This window comes from Hyla sarda, chromosome 8 (genome assembly GCF_029499605.1).
Source record: "Hyla sarda isolate aHylSar1 chromosome 8, aHylSar1.hap1, whole genome shotgun sequence".
Lineage (NCBI taxonomy): Eukaryota > Metazoa > Chordata > Amphibia > Anura > Hylidae > Hyla > Hyla sarda.
The window spans coordinates 207,325,439-207,349,438 of NC_079196.1; the positions used below are offsets into that span (position 1 = coordinate 207,325,439).

General features: G+C 42.2%; 1 protein-coding gene across 5 annotated transcripts in view; it reads right to left on the bottom strand.

The window, feature by feature from the left end:
- Positions 1 to 978: 978 nt before the first annotated feature.
- SBK1 (SH3 domain binding kinase 1) overlaps positions 979 to 24,000 on the bottom strand; it is a 98,208-nt gene continuing 75,186 nt past the window's right edge. For 4 of the 5 annotated variants that reach the window (XM_056536346.1, XM_056536345.1, XM_056536349.1 and 1 more), the window contains 3 exons: positions 9,763 to 9,965; positions 8,411 to 8,613; positions 979 to 8,026 (listed from right to left, as the gene is read on the bottom strand). In XM_056536346.1, coding sequence (XP_056392321.1) covers positions 7,247 to 8,026; positions 8,411 to 8,613; positions 9,763 to 9,965 — 1,186 coding nt within the window. In that variant the 3' untranslated portion in view covers positions 979 to 7,246. Of the gene's footprint in view, positions 8,027 to 8,410; positions 8,614 to 9,762; positions 9,966 to 12,488; positions 12,717 to 24,000 lie in introns of those variants that run through there. The other variant, XM_056536348.1, reaches the window with a different exon arrangement.

A 24,000-nucleotide genomic window follows, 5' to 3' on the forward strand; every position in this document is an offset into this window, starting at 1 on the left:
TGGTGATTGTGTGAGACACGCTTGGTTCGTTTTGGCAGTTGTGATTTTGTGGCACACCCTTAGTTTGGTGGCACATGCTTCGTTATTTTTGCCAGTTGTGATTTTGTAGCACACCCTTAGTTTTTGGGAATTGGTGATTGTGTTGCACACGCTTGGTTCTTTTTGGCAGTTTTGATTTTGTGGCACACCCTTAGTTTTTGGGAATTCGTGATTGTGTGGCACACGCTGTTTTCCTGATTGTCATTGTTTGGCACACACTTGGTTCCTGTTGAGGGTTATAAATGTGCTGCACATGTTTGGTTCTTGTTGGGGATGTGATTGTGTGGTACATGCTTTGTTTTTATTGTGGGTTGTGATTGTGTGGCACATGCTTTGTTTTTATTGTGGGTTGTGATTGTGTGGCACATGCTTTGTTTTTATTGTGGGTTGTGATTGTGTGGCCAACGCTTGGATCTTTTTAGCAGTTGTGATTTTGTGGCACACCCTTAGTTCTTAAGAATTGGTGATTATGTGGCACACAGTGTTTTCCTGATTGGGTGGCACATGATTGGTTCTTGTTGTGGGCCGTGATTGTGTGACAGTCCCCATTTTGTTATTGGAGCCCCTCTATTCCAAACATCCCTGAAGAGTAATAATTATCTTTTTTTTTTGCAGTACATTAACAAGTAAAAAAAAGTGACACCATTTGTCTGCTGCTGCCAACAATGCATTATACACGCCGGGCGGATTTGTTGGAACTATCTAGCTATCCAACTCTCGTCTAACCATCACCGGGGGAGTTTGGTAGTAGCCATGGTGGGTCAAATGAGACATGTTTGGCTAGTGTTACCCTCTTGTTTGCTCACAAGTATTACCATATGCGTAGTCCTACATAGATTCTTGCCACCCTGTACCAAAGCTGATAAGAACCAGAATTGGGCCCCGTCTCCTCAGGGGCCACAAAGCAGTAACAATATAAATGACACACGGCCTCTGAAATTGTCTTATTTTCAGTATTTTAATTTATTGTCTACCAGGAAAAAAGAATAAAAAATAAAAATACACACACATTTTTATAAAGTTTCCTCTGCACCGCCGACACGGTACATCATATTTTTTTTTTCCAGAGTCTGCAGGGAGGATTTCAGTACAATGAATCCATTTCGGAGGGCAATGATTTATTTATATCGCTCATTTTTGCTAGTCGCTCCTCCCTCATTCGCAGTGCAGGAACACGGAAAGACACGTTCAACACAATGACGGACCACACAACGAAAGGAGACACAAAGCGTTCCACATCCCCCTCCCTGACCTCTCTTTTTGCCCTCTCCTCCTTTTTGGGGTAATTAGGACTGTTAAAAAAAAAATTTGGGGAAAAAATTAAGGATAAGGCGGCATGGCACCCTCATTTTTGTTTGGACATATTCACATTGGTCAATCTGAATGTATAGTAATAAGAGTAAAAGAAAAGAGAATTTCCTTACCGGCCCGGTGGCCATTGACAACTGTTAGTGGTTATGCTTTAATGAATAAACTCCCCGGGGCACAAGTTAAGTATCTTATTTATAATGCATTGTACTGTATTATTAAGTATTCTTAAGAGAGAAGAAAGAGAGATAAATTAAAGACCCGCAGGACAGTGCGCGGAGGGTTTTCTAAGAAGAAATACGTAGGGTCGGGCATCTGAAGTGGCTTTTTTTTTCATCTATTCAATTTCTATTATAAAGCCACTAAAAATGACAGAATCGGAAAGGCAATTCTAAAACGCCTCCTAATGTAGCACGGAAGAAGGTCTAAGCCAGTGGTCTCCGATCTGTGGCCCTCCAGAATTTGCAAAACTACAACTCCCAGCACGCCCGGACAGCCGTTGGCTGTCCGGGCGTGCTGGGAGTTGTAGTTTTGCTACATCTGGAGGTCCACAGTTTGGAGACCACTGGTCTATGCCATGTCTAGGCTTGTCATGTGCATATGCCTACTGGCAAATCTCAATAGAAAATGCATACTATACTCTGTACCACAATCTGTGAGCGAATCTGAAATGTTTGATTTCCCTGCAGTGCCTCCACAGGAGAAATGAGGCATTGCAATGCTTCCAGATAAAAAAAAAAATAATAATTTAAAACCAGTTCTGGGATGACTGTGTAATGTTTTCTGTTTGTATTATGTTTGATCCTCCAAACTGAGAGACACTCTTTGAAGCCAGGGAAAAATACATAAGGGCTTCAGTATTTTTAAAGAGTACCTGTCACCAAACTAAACTTTTAATATATTGTTTCTTATGTTATTATAAGACACTTTGCTATTTACTTGCTGTTAAAATTCTGAACCTTAATGTGTTTTTAATGTGATTGAAAAAACAGCCACTAGGTGGCTCTGTTCTGTTCCCGCACAAGTCAAACAGTTAGTTTGGTCTCCTCCCGGCCTGGCAGAAGACCAAACTCAGGAAGTGCATGCGGGGCATGGCGAGGAACAGCTCTTGCAGGCTTCACTGACATCATGCCTGCTGGGGAACACCCACTTTCTCCTGCCGGGAGCTCACCCAATGTGAGCAAGGGGAAAGGTATGAAACAGAGCTTTTTAAAGCTCAGAATTTTTTTTTTAAGGGCAGGAGGGGTGTTAGGAGTAGTTATGGAACATATCCGGAGTTAGTTTAGAAAATATGGTTTGATGACAGGTACTGTAAAGCGTAAACTTACAAAATTCTGCAACGTTTGGCAAGGAGAGAGGCTGCACATGCTGGGTACCACATCAAGTGAGTTCCATGCATAAGTACTTTTCTAATTGATAAGACTCATGCACGGAACTCGCTGGGAATCCCAACTCTGCAAAACTTTGCAGAATGGGTGGAAGAGCAATGCCGAACTTATGCTTTCAAAATGGTTCTTCTTTCGTACTTTCCACTCTCACGAATAGATGGTGGCCCTAATTAGGTTGTCTAGTTTAGCAAACCAATTTTCATTTGCCTTATTAGCGAATGTTGAGTTAATAGAGAGGTGGGGGTGGAGGGGTCCTCTGTTCATGATGCTTATCTCGTGGCCAAATTAGAGATATGTGACAAAAAGGACTATCACTGTGGTGCACCGATCATGTCCTGTATTACCCATTAATGTGAATGGGCAATGTAATGCTTCACTTTACCAGTGGTGGTGCTGCAGGGAAACAAAACACTTAGGCCCTATTCACACTACAGAAATTCTGTGCGCATTACACTTGACGTAGCCTTCCATTGATCTCTATGGGATTCTACTGCTTAGTTCACATGTGGAAGTTTAGTAGCAGGTTGAACATGTCCCCCAGAGAATTTGTCAATAGGAGGGCACTTATGTCTTTGGCAAACTGCTTCCGACATAAGCGCCAATTTCAAAGCATTGGGAACAGCGTGGATCCACTGGAAAAATTCAGCAATTCTTACTTTATTTCCGTAGTGTGAACCTACCCTTACTGCCAGGTCTCTTCACAGATTGTAACTAATTGTTGGGAAAAGTTTTGGTGACTAAATTATTGTCAAGGAAAACTTCTAAACCAGATGACCCCTGTAATGGGGTGCAAGATGACTTTGTAGGTACTCTGATAATTTGTTGTTTAGACATAGACTTGCATACATGCCAACAGTAAGGGCAAAGTTTGAGAAACCCCTCCCAATAGTGCATTGTTTCCTATGTGTATTGGTGTGTCCTGGGGCGGGGCTTAAGTTTCCTGAAGGTTTAGGAAACCCCGCCCAAAAGTGCATTTATTCCTTGGTCTATGCGAGTGTCCTCAGGGGTGGGGCTTGAATTTCTAAATTTTCAAAAATTTTCAAAGTTGGAAAGTATAGGGCTTAGAGAGTAGTAGAGGTATGTGGAACAAACTGTGATATTCACATTAAAAACAAAAAAAGCCCACACATAGGAATATGCTTTTCTACATCTATACAACTGTATACGGTATCTATATATATTTATATATCTTATTAACAAGTCAGCTAAACTGAGGTAACTTTACTAAGCTAGCCCTAACCTTGAATCAGAAATACCCTACACGTAAGTTAAAAAGTTTATCAATTATCACCTTATCTACATTATTGCACTAATGTTGTGAACATTGAAGACGTCTAAGGCAAATGGGGGAATATGCTACTTAAGTCATCTATACCACTCAGAGTTGGAGGAATATACAGGGTCTCACTCAATTCGGGGTAACTTGAACTCATGTAAAACTCATTACTTATGTTTAGGGCCTAAAGCCGAGGAGAGACATGGAAAAAAAGGACGACTGGGCCTAGTTTCAAAACTGCCTGAAAGGTTAAAAAGTGTCCTTGTTGCCCATAGCAACCAATCAGAGCCTATAGCAACCAAAACATGGACTGAGCTGATTGGTTGCCTGATGTCTTGGTTCCTAAGGCAGCTTAGAAAATAGACTCTAGATATGAACCAGAGTTAAGCTTTCATTTCTTAAAAGGAATTAGTAAGTTCTCATTGGTTGCTATGGTCAACCAATAAGAGCATGAGTTACATTTTTTTCCCACTCAAAATGAAAGCTGAAATTTGATTGGTTGCTAAGGGTGAAAGCAAGGCTTGTTTTTCCTTAGCGACGGTCCTGATACACTGGGCCCATTATTGTGCTCTGACTGCTTGTTTCCATAGACTTAAACAAATTTTTTTGATAAATTTGTAGAAATCTAAAAATGATTATCGTTCTTAAGAGCTCCGACATCTGGAGAGAAGGAGCTAGGCCCAATGGCAGCCATCTTGTGTTAATCTGATATGTACGCCGCTATATTTACTTATTTTTTGTAACAGGCGGCACGGGTGTTAGTTACGGCACTTCCACTGTTATAGCAATGCTGTAGCCCTTTATATGAGTTGTATCGACTGAGGCCATAGTAGCAAGTCCTCAGGTACACAGAGGAGCGTTGTTGTAGATACCTAGTGAGGGAGCACCTCGGCTGCCATTTTATGTTCAAATTTCATCCGTTACATGGCCAGTCTGGCTTTAACAAACCTTTTGCTAGCTTTATCCATATTAACCAGCTTCTTTCCCTTACGGGATCATGTATAAGACTACATATTTTGTGTACTGCACTTTTATGTTCAGACTGGCTAGTTCTGCTCTTAATGAAGCCATAACAGCTGTTGACAGATCCTTTTTTCAAGAAGATCCCATTGAATCCTAAAAAGACCCCATTGTCTCATTACAGATCTGTTATTTTTCGCTTTACCTGACAGGAAGAACAGCTTGCAGGCTACACTATTTTTGCCATCAAAAACCAACCGGATCCCATCGGGACAAAACCCAGCACCAGCGTGTTGTTGCAGCGCTAAAGGATATGGCGGCATCCGAAGTGAATGTTTAAAACGTCACATGCCACATCACATAAGTCTTAGTACTTGACCTGAAGACGATCGTGTACAAGAGATTAAAACCTACTGTACTGGAACGCCATTAGTAACGTCATAGAAAAATGATACAATGAGTTAATCAATATGGCGTCCATTTTGTACGGGATGATTTCTGGTGTAAGCTATTTCATGACTGATACATGAGCACAGTAGGCAGCCATTTTGTACGGGGTGATTTGTGGTGTAAGCTATTTCATGTCAATGACTGATACATGAGCGCAGTAGGCAGCCATTTTGTTGGCTGCACTGATAATGATGAGGAGTTTTAGACCCTAGATTTGGGTCAGATATTGGTTTAGGACACAAAATGTCCACCTGTAGTTTTTTGTGTATGTTCATTAAATAAACCAGGATTTAGTACCAGCCTTCCCGGACAACATGAATACCCAACAAAAGACAAGAAAAATGATATACATACAAATAAACTGAAAAATATTTGCTACATGAATTCTGCATAGGCAGTTTTTGGGGGAAAGGGAGAAGATTACTGCTTGTCCTCCCACAATGACCCTCTGTGTCAGAATGACTGTCAAGGCAATGTATTGCTATATGTGCATTCAACCACTCTACTGGCGGATGATGGGAAGTAGGGAGATGGGCAAATTCCAATGCAGCGTTCAGTTTCAAGAAACGCATTACTGGGTGGTGGGGGGGTTCGTCCGTCAGTCTTGGTCGGGTGATGATATGGGGCTAAACAAAGAATATTTGATCTAACTCAATATCAATAGATCTGAATGAAACACCTTTTCACGAATCCTAGAGGAACGTTCAATAGTTCTCCAAAGGTTACGGCAGGTTCTACGTTTCCATGGAAACTGCCGCAGCTGATAAGTGCCACTTTCACAATTAGTTCTATGAGCTAGCTTTATGATAGCCAATAAGAACCCCCCCCCCCCAGCACCCTTTGTGGTGAAACCTCCGAGCTCTTCTAAGCATCCATTGGCCACAACGATCATTAATATAGTGATATCCTAGAGTTAAAATTTGCTGTTTCGGTTACTCCGGGTTATGTTGATATCTGGTCAAATAAACACATAATGATTCAAAAAGAGTCTGATATGTTTTAAAAGGGAATGTAAAATGTGGACTAAAATGAAAGGATTATTCTCGAGACAAGACTCTTACATTAAGAGATTACCCTGGTACAGCAGCCGCTAAGCCTCCAGGATGATTTACGATGCAAGCCCTTAATAGTTGATCAGCTATAGAGATGGTGCTAAGGCAACTACTAGAAAGAACACTGTAGCCCATAGCAACCATATCGTTTACAAAATAAAACAAAAAATAGAGGCTGCATTGGTTGCTAAGGTTACAGCTGTGTGATTTCCATAGTTACCTCAGTACCAGTTTTCTTAAGCCGCGGTGTATTTCTTGTCATATGGAACCACGTAGCATAATGTCTGTCTGGTTGGAGGTCAGTCGGGTGCTTTCAGACGCTTAGTGTAGTATAAAGAAACTAGACTTGTGGGATTAACAAGATTGCACTCGCCCTGCCTGTGCTGTTTAATCTTTTCGGGATGGGTAGGGTTTGGTTGTAGAGTATGACAGAAAACGCTTGTGTGAACACTGCCTGACTTATTTCAGTCTTTACAAGTTACGTTAAAGTCCTTCATGTCATAGCAGAAGCAGCATTCAGTCACCAACCCTAACAGTCCTTACAAGTTTTGATCAAAAGGCTTATTTGTCCCATTATGCGTGGAAAATATCCCAAAACGTCCTTTCTTCCTTTCATAAAGTGTTCTCACACCAGCAATTTTTTTGCTTGTAGGCTCATGACCATTGAATGCTAAGAGGTCTACCCTGCTTTACATCTTAAACCAGGAGATGACCTTAACTGGAGAGAATGACATCAGTTCCCACCGAAGTAGAATCCAACTGGGTGGGCCGCGTTACACACAAATCTCAATGGCAGTTGCCAGCAGCATCTGAGTTTTATTCTTGTCCTGACGCCCATCTGTCCTGCCAGAGGCAGAGGGTGGTTGTCCAGGTTCTGCCATCGAGTGTGGTACACGCGGTGAGGAGCCTCCCTCTGTAAGTATTGTCCTCTTGAGAGGAGTGGGATTCTCATGACGCTGGGGCACAGGTGGTAACTTTTCTCCTGTTTGTTTACGAGATCGGTAAGAAGGTCTACGTCTGGCTTCTGACAATAAGTCGTACTTGATGTAAAAGAAGACTTCCTTAACTGGGCTCCTTTTTTCCGACTCTAAGGATAGAAGGCGTTGAAACATTCGTAGAGCATTGTCCGAGAAACGACGCCACTGAGAAGGAAGACCAGGTAAGCGACCCTTTTGCCAGTGTACAAATTCCTCAAAGAAGGCATCTCCTGGTGAGGCGGACTCCCAAGGGAAGTTGCCTGTAAGCACACAGAAGATAAGTACTCCAAAAGCCCAGACATCCAAGCTTGTCTCTACCGGAAAGCCTTCTGACCGTCCTGCTTGGCACACTTCTGGGGCTGTATATGGGATTGTGCCACTCACTCTTTTAACACGGCAGCCCACTTTACGGGTCATGCCAAAGTCTGCCAACTTAACTCGCCGACACTCACGATCAAAGAGAAGAACATTCTCCGGTTTAATGTCTCGATGAACTAGGCTTTTGCTGTGCATAAAATCCAACGCCAATCCCAATTGTTGAACACATCGTTTCACCATGTCTTCAGGAAGACCCACCTGGAATGGAGAACTGGATGAATATACCACATAAAACCAAGCATTTACCAAAGTATAACAATAACCTGAAACAAAGACAATCCTATGCTTAAAGCAATAGACCAAAAACCGCAAGTAGCACAACAACAAAAACATTAAGATAAAGGCAACATTAAGATAGAAAAAACAAGACAAATGTGGGTTAAACAACAGACCAGGCACAAAGCAACAATAAGCTCAATAAATATACCATAGACAAGCCAACGCACTCTATTCTGCCAAATGAATCATGAACCCATGACTCATGAACACATTAAAGGTAAGTTCACATACTCACAATCTATTATTCACAAACGTCCTTCCAAATGCATGCATGCATCCAGACTCCACAAGTATTCATCTCACCTGTGGTGGAATAATATCAAAGAGGTCTCCAGCTGGTGCGTACTCTTGAGCGAAGACGTAGCAGTCCTCTGTCTGGAAGAGCACATGAAAAGCTCGAATAATGAACGGACTGCAGGATAGAGCGCTAGTAACACTGAACTCCCGCAGGAAACTCTTCAGCTTGGTCTTGTTCTTGTTCACAAATTTCAGAGCCATCTTGTTGCCTGAAATTCAGAATATGGATCTTAGACGTATCATTATAGTACACAAACCGATAGGCAGGCTGCTCCATAAAGAGACAATGATGGCGGATCCTGCTGACTTTGGGGGCATGTGTCGACAATAATCTAATGTCCATGGCCAGCTAAAGTAAGCCACACATTATATGACACTGTTACTGAAGAGGGCGCTCCTTACCAAAGGTTTTGTCCAAGGGTCTCCACTAACCTTGGTCTGGCCTCTTAGAATCTATAATAAATATTGCTCTACTTGCAAATCTGTCTCGCCCTAAACCAGAGTTTATCACTTAAGATCCCCATTCTCAGCAGACATGTGTCAGGGGCCTTCTGGATGGGAAAACCATCTGTGTTTGGGGGTTTCTGATTCTCCCTGAACGGATGATGACCGGAGAGAGAAGGATTAGGCATGTTGGCATTTCAATTGCTCGATCATTTTGTTCTCAGGGAGATAAGCCACCACCACAGTCATATAAACATTGGAATATGTAACCACTGGACTCCCCCATGTGGCTGTTCAACTGTTGCAAAACTACAATTCCCATTAGAAGGGCATGATGACAGTTCTAGTTTTGCAATAGCTGGAGAGCTTTAAAGAGGTACTCCGATCCTAGACATCTTATCCTTTGGACAGGGGATAAGATGTCTGATCGCGGGGGTCCCCACAATCCTGGCTGCAGCACCCCAGACATCCGGAGCAAGGAGCGAACGTTGCTCCGTGCCGGATGACTGGCGATGTGGGGCGGAGGCTTGTGATGTCATGGCCACGCCCCCTCAATGCAAGTCAATACAGCTGTCATGCCCCCTCCTATAGACTTGCATTGAAGGGGAGTGACCGTGATGTCACAAGCCCCTGGCGCTGTACCTGATTCTCTAAAAGAACGCTGGGTGCAGCAGGGAGATCGCGGGGGTCCCCAGTGGTGGGACCCCCGCGATCAGACATTTTATCCCCTATTCTTTGGATAGGGGATAAGATGTCTAGGGGCGGAGTGTCATTGCAATTCTCTAGTAGGAGCTTGTACTATGGCACACTGATGAAGCCACAGATCCAATTCCCTTGACACCGAGTTTGAATTTAACTCCTCCTATTTTGGCATCTTACAGGGGGAACAACTGTTGGCATTTCCCTAGTCTTACCTGTGCTCTTATGGGATACCAGCTCTACCCTGCCATACGTCCCCTTCCCCAGCTCTCGAATCAGTTCATAGTGCTTCTGCACTTCGCTCCCGGACAGGCTGCGGATGGCTAGCGCCTGCATATCTTCTGTGATCACTGGTACACCGCAGCAGCCTAGCTTCCGGGACGGCTCTTGATCCACCGATCCAGCACTCATGCTCACACTACAAGAAAAAGGAAATACATTTTTATAACCAGAAATATCGACAACAATATAAAAGACTTGTAAGAAGGAGAGGAAAAAAACTAAGTTTGTTCAGTCATGACCCAGTTCTGCCGTATAAAGTTGTGAAATTATATTGATAACTCAGAAGAGGAATCCACCATGGAAACTCAGCGGAGTACCCCTTTAATGGATATGGATTTATAGATTAGTATCCATCATCTCAAATGGAGAGAAATATGGATTCCTAATAAGAAATTTGTCCTACGAGACAAGGTCGGCGGAGGAAGATACATTAGACAAAAATAAGATGTCTCACTAAGGTTACTGAATAATAACAAATCCAACATCTCATCATATGGATCCGACACAAATAAATGTTACCAAAATTGTATGTTGGCCGCTTGTCTTCTGTCCATGACCTTTATATGTCTTTATAGATGGCGGTACTCTGACTGTACTCTAACTGTGAAATGTTGGCTCTTCTGGGACCAGCCTTTAGGTTTATCCTGACCAAAAATTAAACATTTCCTCTGGGAACATTGACATAAAGAGCCAAATCCTGGTTGGTCCCCTTCCTTTTGCTACTGGTAAGAAACTGTGCAAGACTCTCCCCTGGGAACTGGATAGTCAGTGAATAAATGGAGGGGGGGTATTGATCTAAGGGTCATGGAAGGCGATGGGAAATAAGCACCAGGCCTTAGTGTCCAGAAATGCACAATCACCATAATAGGAGGCCTACTGTGTTCTTTGCTATGGGTTCCCTATCTTCTATGTAGGCCACCGACCTGACATATCTGCTTCTTGTCTATTAACTGTGTACTTAAAGGGGTACTCCAGTGGAAACATTTTTTTTTTATTAACTGGTGCCAGAAAGTTAAACAGATTTATAATTACTTCTATTAAAAAAATCTTTATCCTTCCAGTATTTATTAGCAGCTGTATATTTCATTTTTGTCTTGTCCACAGTGCTCTCTGCTGACACCTCTGTCCGTGTCAGGAACTGTCCAGAGCAGCATAGGTTTGCTATGGGGATTTTCTCCTGCTCTGGACAGATCCTGATACGGGCATCAGGTGTCAGCAGAGAGCACTATGGACAAGACAAAAAAGAAATTCAAAAAGAAAAGAATTTCCTCTGTAGCATACAGCTGCTAATAAGTACTGAAAGGATTAAGATTTTTAAATAGTTTTCCACCGGAGTACCCCTTTGAAGCAGTCTTCAAAATGGCTGCTCTCCTTAAAGGAGGCCATATGTGCACTGTAAATGGGTTTGGAAAAGAAGACAATGAAATGGAATAAAAAGGAAGTTGGGAGGAGATGAGCGTCGGACCACGGAGTCCTGTCAATAGTCCTGTCATATGGTTAATATATAATGGGTCCCCTGGGTGCCATTGATGTTCAGTCCTGGAGTACACTTAGTCTTATCACTCATATCTGCAGCACAGAAAGCACTGAGTTATTGATGAAGCCTTTACGGTATATACAATTCACCGCTAATAGACACATACATAGAGAGGAGGTGGCCATTTTGAGAGAAGAACCATTATGTTCTATCGATCACACGTGTGTCATATTGCTGATCATACAGTACTGCTGGGATTTATAGTATATTTTATTGTTGTCCTAATAAACTCTTACAGATAACGATGATCACTATGATTATATTCTGATAATTAGAGATGAGCGAACTTACAGTAAATTCGATTCGTCACGAACTTCTCGACTCGGCAGTTGATGACTTTTCCTGCATAAATTAGTTCCGCCTTCAGGTGCTCCGGTGGGCTGGAAAAGGTGGATACAGTCCTAGGAGACTCTTTCCTAGGACTGTATCCACCTTTTCCAGCCCACCGGAGCATCGGAAAGCTGAACTAATTTATGCAGGATAAGTCATCAACTGCCGAGCTGAGAAGTTCGTGACGAATCGAATATACTGTAAGTTTGCTCATCGCTACTGATAATCATAATTTATTATTTTTATTATAATTATTATTATCATCATCATCACTGTTATTACTTCTCCAATCCGGACATACGCTGATCCCCCATTGGATAGTACCTACAGTATGACATTTTAACCAGTTGGGTACTTTCTGCTCATTTGATTCTCTATGTACTATTTCTAATATACCCAAAGCTGATTTTTTATTTTTTTTTACAAGCTTGAAGCATGATACCAACTAAGGGTGCGTTCACACGCTTTTAGTCTTTGCGGGTTTTCCGCTGCGTATTTGAAAGTGGGCGGGCTCTTCTTGGCTGTCCGAAGCAGATTTTCCTCTGCGGAAAATCCGCCGCAGTCCCTACTGACTTCAACGGGGCCGCAGCGTAAATTCCTCCGTGGAAAATCTGCTGCGGACAACCGAGAAGAGCCCGCCCCCTTTCAAATACGCAGCGGAAAACCCACAAAAAGCGTGTGAACGCAACCTAAAGAGAAAGAGGGACAACTGCATTCAGAGGCTGGATTTCAGTATATGCAGCTTTCCCTAAAAGGGCGGAAACCTATTTATGAACTATTGGGTAATGTTACCCCAGCATTTCTCGCACTTCCATACTCATCTTGGGCAGAAGACCTTGGGTGCAATATTCGGCAGCATTTGAACAGGCGGATGTATAAGGCCCTTGGGTGCACTTCCCACCTGGAAGCTGTTATAAAAACCAGGATGAATTGGTAATTAACCCCAGTTAAAATACATTTTATGGGGGAAATTTATCAAAACCTGTCCTGAGGAAAAGTTGCTGAGTTGCCCATAGCAGCCAATCAGATCGCTTCTTTCACTTTTGAAAAGGCCTCTGAATAATGAAAGAAGCCATTTGGTTGGTTACTATGGGCAACCAATCAGATTTTTTTTTATTCAGAGACCTTCTCAAAAAAGAAAGAAGCGATTTGATTGGTTGTTATAGACAACTCAGCAACTTTTCCTCAGGACAGGTTTTGATAAATCTCCCCCATAGGGGGAGATTTATCAAAACCTGTCCTGAGGAAAAGTTGCTGAGTTGCCCATAGCAACCAACCGAATGTCTTCTTTCATTATTCAGAGGCCTTTTCAAAAGTGAAAGAAGCGATCTGATTGGTTGCTATGGGCAACTCAGCAGCTTTTCCTCAGGACAGATATTGATAAATCTCCCCCTATGTTCCCAAAAACTTCTGCCCAATGTTGGAGGGGCTGTGGTAGGCGTGGGACGTTACTGCATATACTATAGTCTTGTCCTTTTAGTAATACATTTTGGAAGGAAGTTGAAACTTTATTGAGGGAGCGTTCCCACAGGGCGTATACGCAGCGTATTTTACGCTGCGCATAATTTACGGCAGCAGCGGGAAATACGCTATACTTAGGGGGGGATCTAATGGATCCCCACTAGTAACAATGCCAATTGCGGCTTCAAACTTATGGGTTGACAAAATATCTCTCTTAGGGTGCGTTCCCACAGGGCGTATACGCAGCGTATTTGATGCTGCGCAAAATTTATGGCAGCAGCGGGAAATACGCTGCGTATTCCTTGCTCACTACACACACAGGGCTTTCCGGCGGCAGCCCTATGCATGTAGTGAGTTTTGGAGGCGTAGCCGCGCGTCAAAGACACGTCGGCACATGGCCCCGCCTCCAAAACTCACTACACGCATAAAGCTGCCACCGGAAAGCCCTGTGTGTGTAGTGAGCAAGGAATACGCAGCGTATTTCCCGCTGCTGCCATAAATTTTGCACAGCATCAAATACGCTGCGTATACGCCCTGTGGGAACGCACCCTAAGAGAGATATTTTGTCTACCCATAAGTTTGAAGCCGCAGTTGGCATTGTTACTAGTGGGGATCCATTAGATCCCCCCCCTAAGTATAGAATCCTCTGTTGCAAGATATTAGCTAAAATAGCAGTAACCCGTCACTGGAGGAAAACAAAGCTGCCAATAATAGCAGAGGTAAAAAATGCCATAAATGTAACTTGCAGATATGAGCAAGCAATAGCACAAATGGAGTTAAAGGGGTATTCCAGGCAAAAACTTTTTTTTATATATCAACTGGCTCCGGAAAGTTAAACAGATTTGTAAATTACTTCTATTAAAAAATCTTAATCCTTCCAATAGTTATTAGCTTCTGAAGTTTTCTGTCTAACTGCTCAATGATGATGTTATGTCCCGGGAGCTGTGCATGATGGGAGAATATCCCCGTAGGAACTGCACAGCTCCCGGGACGTGAGTCATCAGAAAGCAGTTAGACAGAAAACAGCAACTCAACTTCAGAAGCTAATAACTATTGGAAGGATTAAGATTTTTTAATAGAAGTAATTTACCAATCTGTTTAACTTTCCGGAGCCAGTTGATATATAAAAAAAAGTTTTGGCCTGGAATACCCCTTTAACCGTGCCTTCCTTCACTGGAATTTGGTCAGAATGGACAAAAACCAAGCACTCCGCTATACGCTGATACACCTTTTTTTTTTGCACTTTGTACCCTGAAATTCAACATTATGTAAAATTGTATATTTTCGTGTGGTCTTTATGAACGTTTTGTATGTTTATGCTTTCCCTCATAGAATGTAAATGAAGGAAAGTATATATACTAAATAATATCAATAAAAAGATTGAAAGAGATTTTAACCAGAATGCACTGTACGGTAGGTCAGTATCACTACAGTCACTTACAACTATGGACAATAAAACTGGGACTGTCCTGACTTAGATCCTGGTTGGTAAACACTAGAAGGAAATCACAGTATATATATGTGTGTGTACAGTATATATGTATTTGCACTCTACATGTGTATGTATATTTATATGTGTGTGTACAGTGTGTATATATATATATATATATATATGTGTGTGTGTGTGTGTGTTCAGTGTATATGTGTGTACAGTAAAGGTATATAGTGTATATGCATGTACAGTGTATGTGTGCACAGTATATATGTATGTACATGTGTGTACTCTATATATATGTAGTGTATGTGTGCACAGTATATATGTATGTACATGTGTGTACTCTATATATATATGTACAGTGTATGTGTGCACAGTATATATGTATGTACATGTGTGTACTCTATATATATATATGTACAGTGTATGTGTGCACAGTATATATGTATGTACATGTGTGTACTCTATATATATATGTACAGTGTATGTGTGCACAGTATATATGTATGTATATGTGTGTACTCTATATATATATGTACAGTGTATGTGTGCACAGTATATATGTATGTACATGTGTGTACTCTATATATATTTACAGTGTATGTGTGCAAATGTAAATATGCATGTACCGTGCATATGTGTACAGTATATATGCATGTATATGCACAATCTATGTCAGTGGTCTCCAACCTGCGGACCTCCAGATGTTGCAAAACTACAACTCCCAGCATGCCCAGACAGCCAACGGCTGTCCGGGCATGCTGGGAGTTGTGGTTTTGCAACATCTGGAGGTCCGCAGGTTGGAGACCACTGATCTATGTGTTTAAGGTATATGTACAGTAGAGTAAATTGGCATATAGATATAGATGTAGAAAAAGCGCAGCACTCCTCAAATACGTGAAAAAAATAGTGGTTTATTGGCTCACATAACAGCAACGTTTCTGTCCTACCATAGGACCATTTTCAAGCTCGGAGCTTGAAAATGGTCCTATGGTAGGACAGAAACGTTGCTGTTATGTGAGCCAATAAACCACTATTTTTTTTTCACGTATTTGAGGAGTGCTGCGCTTTTTCTACATCTATATTACATGGACTTTGATCGGGTCTGAGGCGCTGGCACCCGCTGCTGTATTGGATAAGTAGTGCTGCAGATTTTCTTCATTTATATATATATATATATATATATATATATATATATATATACACACACACACACAGAGTATATATACTGTATATGCACACATCTTTCTTCTCTCATATATGTATATATATATATATATATATATATATCTCATCTCTCTCTCTCTCATATATATACACACACACATATGACTGGTGCAATATATATATATTTATTTCATCAAAATCAATGCAGCACTACTTAGCCAAAGATGTGTGGTGCCAGCTCCCCGACCAGATCACAGCCCATGAAATAGAAGAAAATTGGCGCAGCACTCCAAAAATAGTAGAAAATGTGGTGAATTTTATTCCTTCATGTCAAGCAAAAGCGACGATTCAGCCCCTCAATGGAGCTTTTTTCAAGCATGCTTGAAAAAAGCTCCATTGAGGAGCTGAATCGTCGCTTTTGCTTGACATGAAGGAATAAAATTCACCTACTACTTCTACTATTTTTGGAGTGCTGCGCCAATTTTATTCTATATATATATATTTTTTTTATTCATATATTTCTTGGACGTGTCTGGTCCGGTTGCCGGCATCCATCACTATGGCTCGTGCCTCCATGATGATCTCTGTTTTTCTCATCCTCCTCTGCAATGATTGATAACCTAGCGGGATTTGTCAGGGAGGGAATCGTCTCTCCGGATCCATGCATGTGTTTATAAGGCCTCTAATCCATTCTCCCAGGGTGACCACGCAGGGTTACAACAGTTTCGGTAACCCTACTTATACATAAGCTGTGCCAGGGTGCCACTTTGTCTCCTGCCCGCTTTAATTGACTTTTTGTTCCCCCTGAGGTCACATGGTCGGCCCACTATATAGTCAATGGCCTAACGTGCTGTTCTGACGCCGCCGCCACTTCATTTTGAGTGATCAACAGGGAATGAAGAGTTCAGACCCCCACTGAATGAATATTAATGGAACGTCCTAGTGAGTGATATCTTATCAATGTCTGTCCTGAGGCAACCCTTTAAACTTCATCGGCCCATATTAAAACACTTCACATTTCCAGGCGGTATAAAGTGATGGAATTGATCAGAAAGGAGCAGAGTTAGAATATGTTCCAACCAGGTTGTCAAAGGCTGTCTGGGCATGCTGGGAGTTATAGTTTTGCAACAGCTGGAGGCACCCGGGTTGAAAAACAGCGAATTGGCAGTGACAGCCGGATCCGCCAATCAGAAACTCTCTGCGGCCAATGAATGGCTGAGCTGCTGGCATTGCCGAGATAAATACGTCTCAGGAGATGGGGGCGGGAGTGCTCAGCGGGCAGAGACAGGCCCCGTTCTGGAGATTGGGAAGAATGCAGAGGTCGGACCCCCCCACAATTAGACACTTATTCCCTATGCTGTGGATAGGGGATACAATTTAAAGAGTTAGATAACCCCATTAATCTGCAGGTATCATGTTATAGAACAGGAGGAGCTGAGCAGATTGATATATAGATCTGTGGGAAAAGATTCAGTATAGCTACCGCAGGAATTTATTCATCTAAACCTCTGCTCTGTCTGAGCTTAGGAGTCCAGTGGGCGGTCCTTATCAGTGATTGACAGTTATATATGAATGCACACTTATACAGGAAAGGCTGTCAGTTACTGATTAAGACCGCCCACTGGACTACTGAGCATTGGAGTCCAATGGGTGGTCCTAATCAGTGATTGACAGTTATCTTTGAATGCACATTCATACGGGGAGGTCGTCAGTTACTGATTAGGACCGCCTACTGGACTACTGAGCTTAGAAAACTAGTGGGCAGTCCTAATCAGTGATTGACAGTTATCTTTAAATACACATCCATACAGGGGAGGCTGTCTATTACTGATTAGGACTGCCCACTGGACTACTGAGCATAGGAGTCCAATGGGTGGCCCTAATTAGTGATTGACAGTTATCTTTGAATGCACATTCATACGGGGAGGTCGTCAGTTACTGATTAGGACAGCCTACTGGACTACTGAGCATAGGAGTCCAATGGGTGGCCCTACTTAGTGATTGACAGTTATCTTTGAATGCACATTCATACGGGGAGGTCGTCAGTTACTGATTAGGACCGCCTACGGGACTACTGAGCTTCATTGGTTAGTCCTAATCAGTGATTGACAGTTATCTTTAAATACACATCCATACAGGGGAGGCTGTCTATTACCGATTAGGACTGCCCACTGGACTACTGAGCATAGGAGTCCAATGGGTGGCCCTAATTAGTGATTGACAGTTATCTTTGAATGCGCATTCATCCAGGGGAGGTCTTCAGTTACTGATTAGGACCACCCACTGGACTACCTAGCCCAAGATGTGCAGAGATATAGATGAATAAATTAATATATATATATATATATATATATATATATATATATATATCTTCTCAGCTCCTCCTGCTCTATAACATGGGGCCTGCAGATTGGACTGCATTTTTCAATGTCACCGGTTCCCTTTATAGGTCAAAACAGACCACCTTAGGTCGTCACTAGTCCAGGTCTTATATCAGAACAATTTAAATTCCTGCTGTATGTACTTTCCCGGAACCTCTCCCCTGCCCTCCACCCTTGACGGTCTCTCGGCTCTGCTGTGCCCTGACAAGCCGCTCATCTGACACTGCACCACTATTTCACGCTAGGAGATTGATCTGTCAAATGTATGAGCTGACAAGCCTCGGTATCAGCATGGAGACAGTCAAGCATGCAGGAGAGGAGAGGAAACCTGGAGCTGGACCATCGCTAGAGATGTCACCAATAGGCTGTGTGTGGACTATACATTTAAAGGAACATTTTCCCCTAAAAAAAAAAAACAACAGGTCAATAGGGAATATAAGTAATCCTGTTTTGTCAAATGGGCCAGTATGGCCACATATGTTGCTTTAGAGCAGCATTCTCCAACCCGTGGCTCTCTGGCTGTTGCAAAAACTACAACTCCCAGCATGCCCGGACAGCCGCTGGCTGTCCGGGCATGCTGGGAATTGTAGTTTTGCAACGTCTGAAGGTTGACCACTTAAAGGGGTACTCCAGCGAAAACATTTTTTGTTTAAATCAACTGGTGCCAGAAAGTTAGACAGATTTGTAAATGACTTCTATTAAAAAAAATCTTAATCCTTCCAGCACTTATTAGCGGCTGTATACTACAGAGAAAATGCTTTTCTTTTTGGATTTCTCTTCTGCCACGACCACAGTGCTCTCTGCTGACCTCTGCTGTCCATTTTAGGAACTGTCCAGAGCAGGAGAAAAATCCCCATAGCAAGTATATGCTGCTCTGGACAGTTCCTAAAATGGACAGCAGAGGTCAGCAGAGAGCACTGTGGTTGTGACAGAAGAGAAATCCAAAAAGAAAAGCATTTCCTCTGTAGTATACAGCCGCTAATAAGTACTGGAAGGATTAAGATTTTTTTATTAGAAGAAATTTACAAATCTTTTTAACTTTCTGGCACCAGTTGATTTAAAAAAAAAAAAAAAAAGGTTAAACACCGGAGTACCCCTTTAACCAATAGTCAGATAAACCAAGAAGAAAATTTCTCCTAGACTAGGACTGATCCAATAACACTGCGCCTCAATGGATGTAATATGACACAACACTGACTGACCTATCTTATTTCTTTACTCTCAAACTCCAGTACAGTACCCCGACCACTATTATTTTAGTATAGTATCGTATAGTATAGTATTTATCTTAAAGCACCTCAGGGTGCTGTACATACTAAAAAGGGTTTAGAATGAACCTGTTAAATGGGCACTGTCATTAAAACGAATTTTTTGCTATTGCACTCCTTATGATAAACAAAATCTTTCTAATGTACTTTGTTTAAAAAAATGAAGTTTTCTATGTTTTATTTGTGTTTAAAAAAGCTGCCACTAGGTGTCTCCCTACTTGTCCAGAGCACATTTCCCCCCATCTCTTGCACAAACTTTGGACTTCCAAAATCAGGAAATGCAGCCTTGACCAATCATAGCTCATCTCACACTGGACTGCTCTGGGCAGTGTGTAACAGAGTGAGGGAGGAAGTTCTCCCCTGTATGGCTTCAGATGATGTCACGCCTGCTGGGGAACGCCCCTTCCCAGTCTGTGATACTGAGCAGAAAATACAGAGCAATATCAAGATAGAAAACTAAAAAATAATAAAAATAAAGGCTGGGGGGTGGTTTATCATGATGGGGGCAGCAGGGAGGATTATAACATTTAACAAGATCATGACAGGTACCCTTTAAGTGATTTCTGCTGCCCTATATGAGGGCAGGATATGATAGAGGGAGAGAATCTGAGCTCTGTGATGTATAGGTTTATAGGATTCGGAGCAGGATTTCTGAGTAAAAAGTAGTGTAAATCCTGACTGGACTCCTTGGAGAGACAATTAGAGTCCTTCTGATCCCGCCCACACAGAATGATTGACAGTTTACGAAGTACACAAACTGATACAGGGAAATCTGTCAATCATCCCATGTGGGCAGGGTCAGCAGGACTCCTATTGTCTCTTGATCTTCTATTCCTTCTAATCATATAAACCTATATATGACAGAGCTCAGCTTCTCTCCCTCTGTCATATTATTGGGCAGAACAAATCACCTGACAAGTTCCCTTTAAATCTATAACATGAACTAAATGAGAGACTGACTGTACAGGGAGAAGAGATGACCCGGCCAATGGCTTACAATCTACAAGGGAAGGAGACAGTAAGTGAGGGTAGAAGCTATGGCGGAGTAGTGGTACCAGGGTAACTCTAGGTTGGAGGCTTTTATGAAGAGAGGGGTTTTCATGTTGCTTTTTGACGTTTTCAGTGACGGATTAGTCTGATGGGTAGCGTGTTCTAGAATATGAGGGATTCATGGGAGAAATGTTGGAGATGGTTGTGTGAGGAGCAGAGATTACTTGTGTGGAGGTATTGGAAGATTAAAGGGGCACTCCATTACTTTGAAACCCTAAGTTTCTGATCCCGTGGGAGGAGAGAGTCAGTTTGGACCCCCCATAATCCCCAGAATAGGGCCCCGTCTCTCCTTAGCAGCATGTCGGCACAGTGAGTACAGTGCTCATGTATCTCCGGCACTCCCATAGAGAATGCATGGAGCAAATGCCGAAACGTCGCTCTATGTACAGGGAGGGATGGGGCACAATTTGGATATTGCAGGAGGTCCGACCGATGGCACCCACCCCACAATATCTAAAAAGGGGCCTCATCTCTACCTGGGCATGGGGTGGCATTTTGGAGTGCGCTCCATGCATTCTCTATGGGTACGCAGGAGATACATGATACTCCCTGTGCCGACACACCGCTCCATGCACCGGGAGAGATGGGGCTTCTTTCTGGAGATTATGTGGGTTCCCTGCGGCCACCCCAACCCTCCCTTTCTCTGCGATCAGACACATATATCGCAACTGTTAGTACATTGCTCATGCCGATCATGTGGGTCCATCCTCTGGGTCCTGCGGATACCAAATTTGTTTTAAAGTAATGGAGAACCACTTTAACATTGCTAGTGGGGTTTTGATCTACATCATTGCCCCCCAAAGCTTGTTGGGCAAGAGCAGCTATTTGGTACTGTAGTTTGTCTCAGATGCCCACTGATCAACCATTGAAGGCCTCTTAATAAGTCGTCAATGCTGGAGAACCCCCTTAAGAAAAGGAGGTTATAGTGTCAATGGTTAACAATAGTGTTAAAGGCGTTATCCAGAAATAGAAACCCAGAGCTAATTTCTCCAAAAACAGCACCACCCGCATCCACAGGTTGTGTGTGGTATTGCAGCCCAGTTCCATTGAAGTAAATAGAGACATGTTGTAATACCACACGCAACCTGAAGACAGTGGTGGCACTGTTTTTGGAAGAAATTAGCTCTGGTTTTCTATTCCTGGATAACTCCTTTAAGGCTACATGAGTATGCCAGAACAATGTGCAGGGATCTACAGTTCTGTATTATGGTGGCATACCCTATGGAGCCTCCATACAACACCATATCATAAAACAATGCATTTGGGTATGCAGGCTACAATAAGATCTCCTTCCTGTCAAATAATGCTGCATGTAACAATAATGCTGCATATGTTGCATAGAAGCCAATGATGCAAATGTGGCGCCGGGTCCTACAGTTCTGTATTATGGTGGCATAGACCCTCTTTGTTACCCTATGGAGCCTCCATACAACACCATATTATAAAGCAATGCATTTGGGTATGCAGGTTACAATAAGATCTTCTTGCTGTCAAATAATGCTGCATGCAACAATAATGCTGCATATTTTGCATAGAAGCCAATGATGCAAATGTGGCACCGGGTCCTACAGTTCTGTATTAGGGTGGCATAGACCCTCTTTGTTACCCTATGGAGCCTCCATACAACACCATATTATAAAGCAATGCATTTGGGTATGCAGGTTACAATAAGATCTCCTTGCTATCAAATAATGCTGCATGCAACAATAATGCTGCATATGTTGCATAGAAGCCAATGATGCAAATGTGGCGCCGGGTCCTACAGTTCTGTATTATGGTGGCATAGACCCTCTTTGTTACCCTATGGAGCCTCCATACAACACCATATCATAAAGCAATGCATTTGGGTATGCAGGTTACAATAAGATCTCCTTGCTATCAAATAATGCTGCATGTAACAATAATGCTGCATATGTTGCATAGAAGCCAATGATGTAAATGTGGCGCCAGGTATTGAGCATGCCATGTAGGGAACAAAAATTATTTCGTCCTTTGTGAATGACAGATGTCATAGTCTTGCATTCAATAGCTTTCGGGAAAGAGAGAGGGGGGGATGTTATGCTAAATTCATGTTACACCCCACAGGGGTCATGTATGATCCCGGCCTAATGAGCTCGCCATATAATGCGCCCTCCTACCGAGGGCGCACTCACTGCGGGAGAATGTATCAAAGCGCTTCAACACATAAATGACACGCATCAATGCCGAAGCCTTTTTTTAACGCAGAAGTTTTTTTTTTTTTATTCTAATTCTCGATTTCGGTCACTGCGTGCTGACAGGAACAAAAAAAAAATTAAAAATTAAAAATAAAAACATCCCTGTAATGTTTTCTGTAGATGAACAGCGTACAGATGGTCCTTGATGTGGCGGCGGTGGCATGCAGAGAGTTAATGTACAATTGGAACCCTGTGTCTATATAGGATTCGGGTACAGTCACCATCTCACCTTGCGGAGGGAGAATGCTGGGACAAAAAAAAATAAAAAAAAATGAAGCCTATTAAATTCCTATCCCAGGTCTCATTGTCTGCAAAGTGTCAGGTTGCTGAGCGGATATTTTATATATCGCCTAACAGTGGCGTTAACCCTGCAAAGTACCTCAACAGGCAAGCGCAAGGGTCTGGCCACCAACTTTAGGCTGTAGCAATATAAAAGATCAGTGGTCTCCAAACTGTGGACCTCCAGCTGTTGCAAAACTACAACCCCCAGCATGCCCGGACAGCCGAAGGCTGTCCGGGCATGCTTGGCGTTGTAGTTTTGCAACAGCTGTAGGCACCCTAGATGGGAAACACTGCAACAAATGCTGACATGCACTACAATTGTGTTATCCCAATATAGTATAGTATATATAACATTTCTATAGATAGATATTATAACATAGTATATAGAATATACTGTCCGGGCATGCTGGGGGTTGTAGTTTTGCAACAGCTGGAGGCATCCTGGTTGGGAAACACTGCTATAGATGCTGACAAGCACTACAATTGTGTTATCAAAATATAATATAGCATATACTGTATAACATTAATATAGATAGATAGATATAACATAGTATATACTGTCCAGGCATGCTGGGAGTTGTAGTTTTGCAACAGCTGGAGGCACCTTGGCTTGGGAAACATTGCAATAGATGCTGACAAGCACTACAATTGTGTTATCACAATATAATATATTGTATATATAACATTAATATAGATAGATATTATAACATAGTATATAGAATATACTGTTCGGGCATGCTGGGAGTTGTAGTTTTGCAACAGCTGGAGGCACCCTGGTTGGGAAACACTGCAATAGATGCTGACAAGCACTACAATTTTGTAATCACAATATAATATAGTATATATATAACATTAATATAGATAGATAGATAGATAGATATTATAACTTAGTATATACTGTCCAGGCATGCTGGGGGTTGTAGTTTTGCAACAGCTGGAGGCACCCTGGTTGGGAAACACTGCAATAGATGCTGACAAGCACTACAATTTTGTAATCACAATATAATATAGTACATATATAACATTAATATAGATAGATATTAT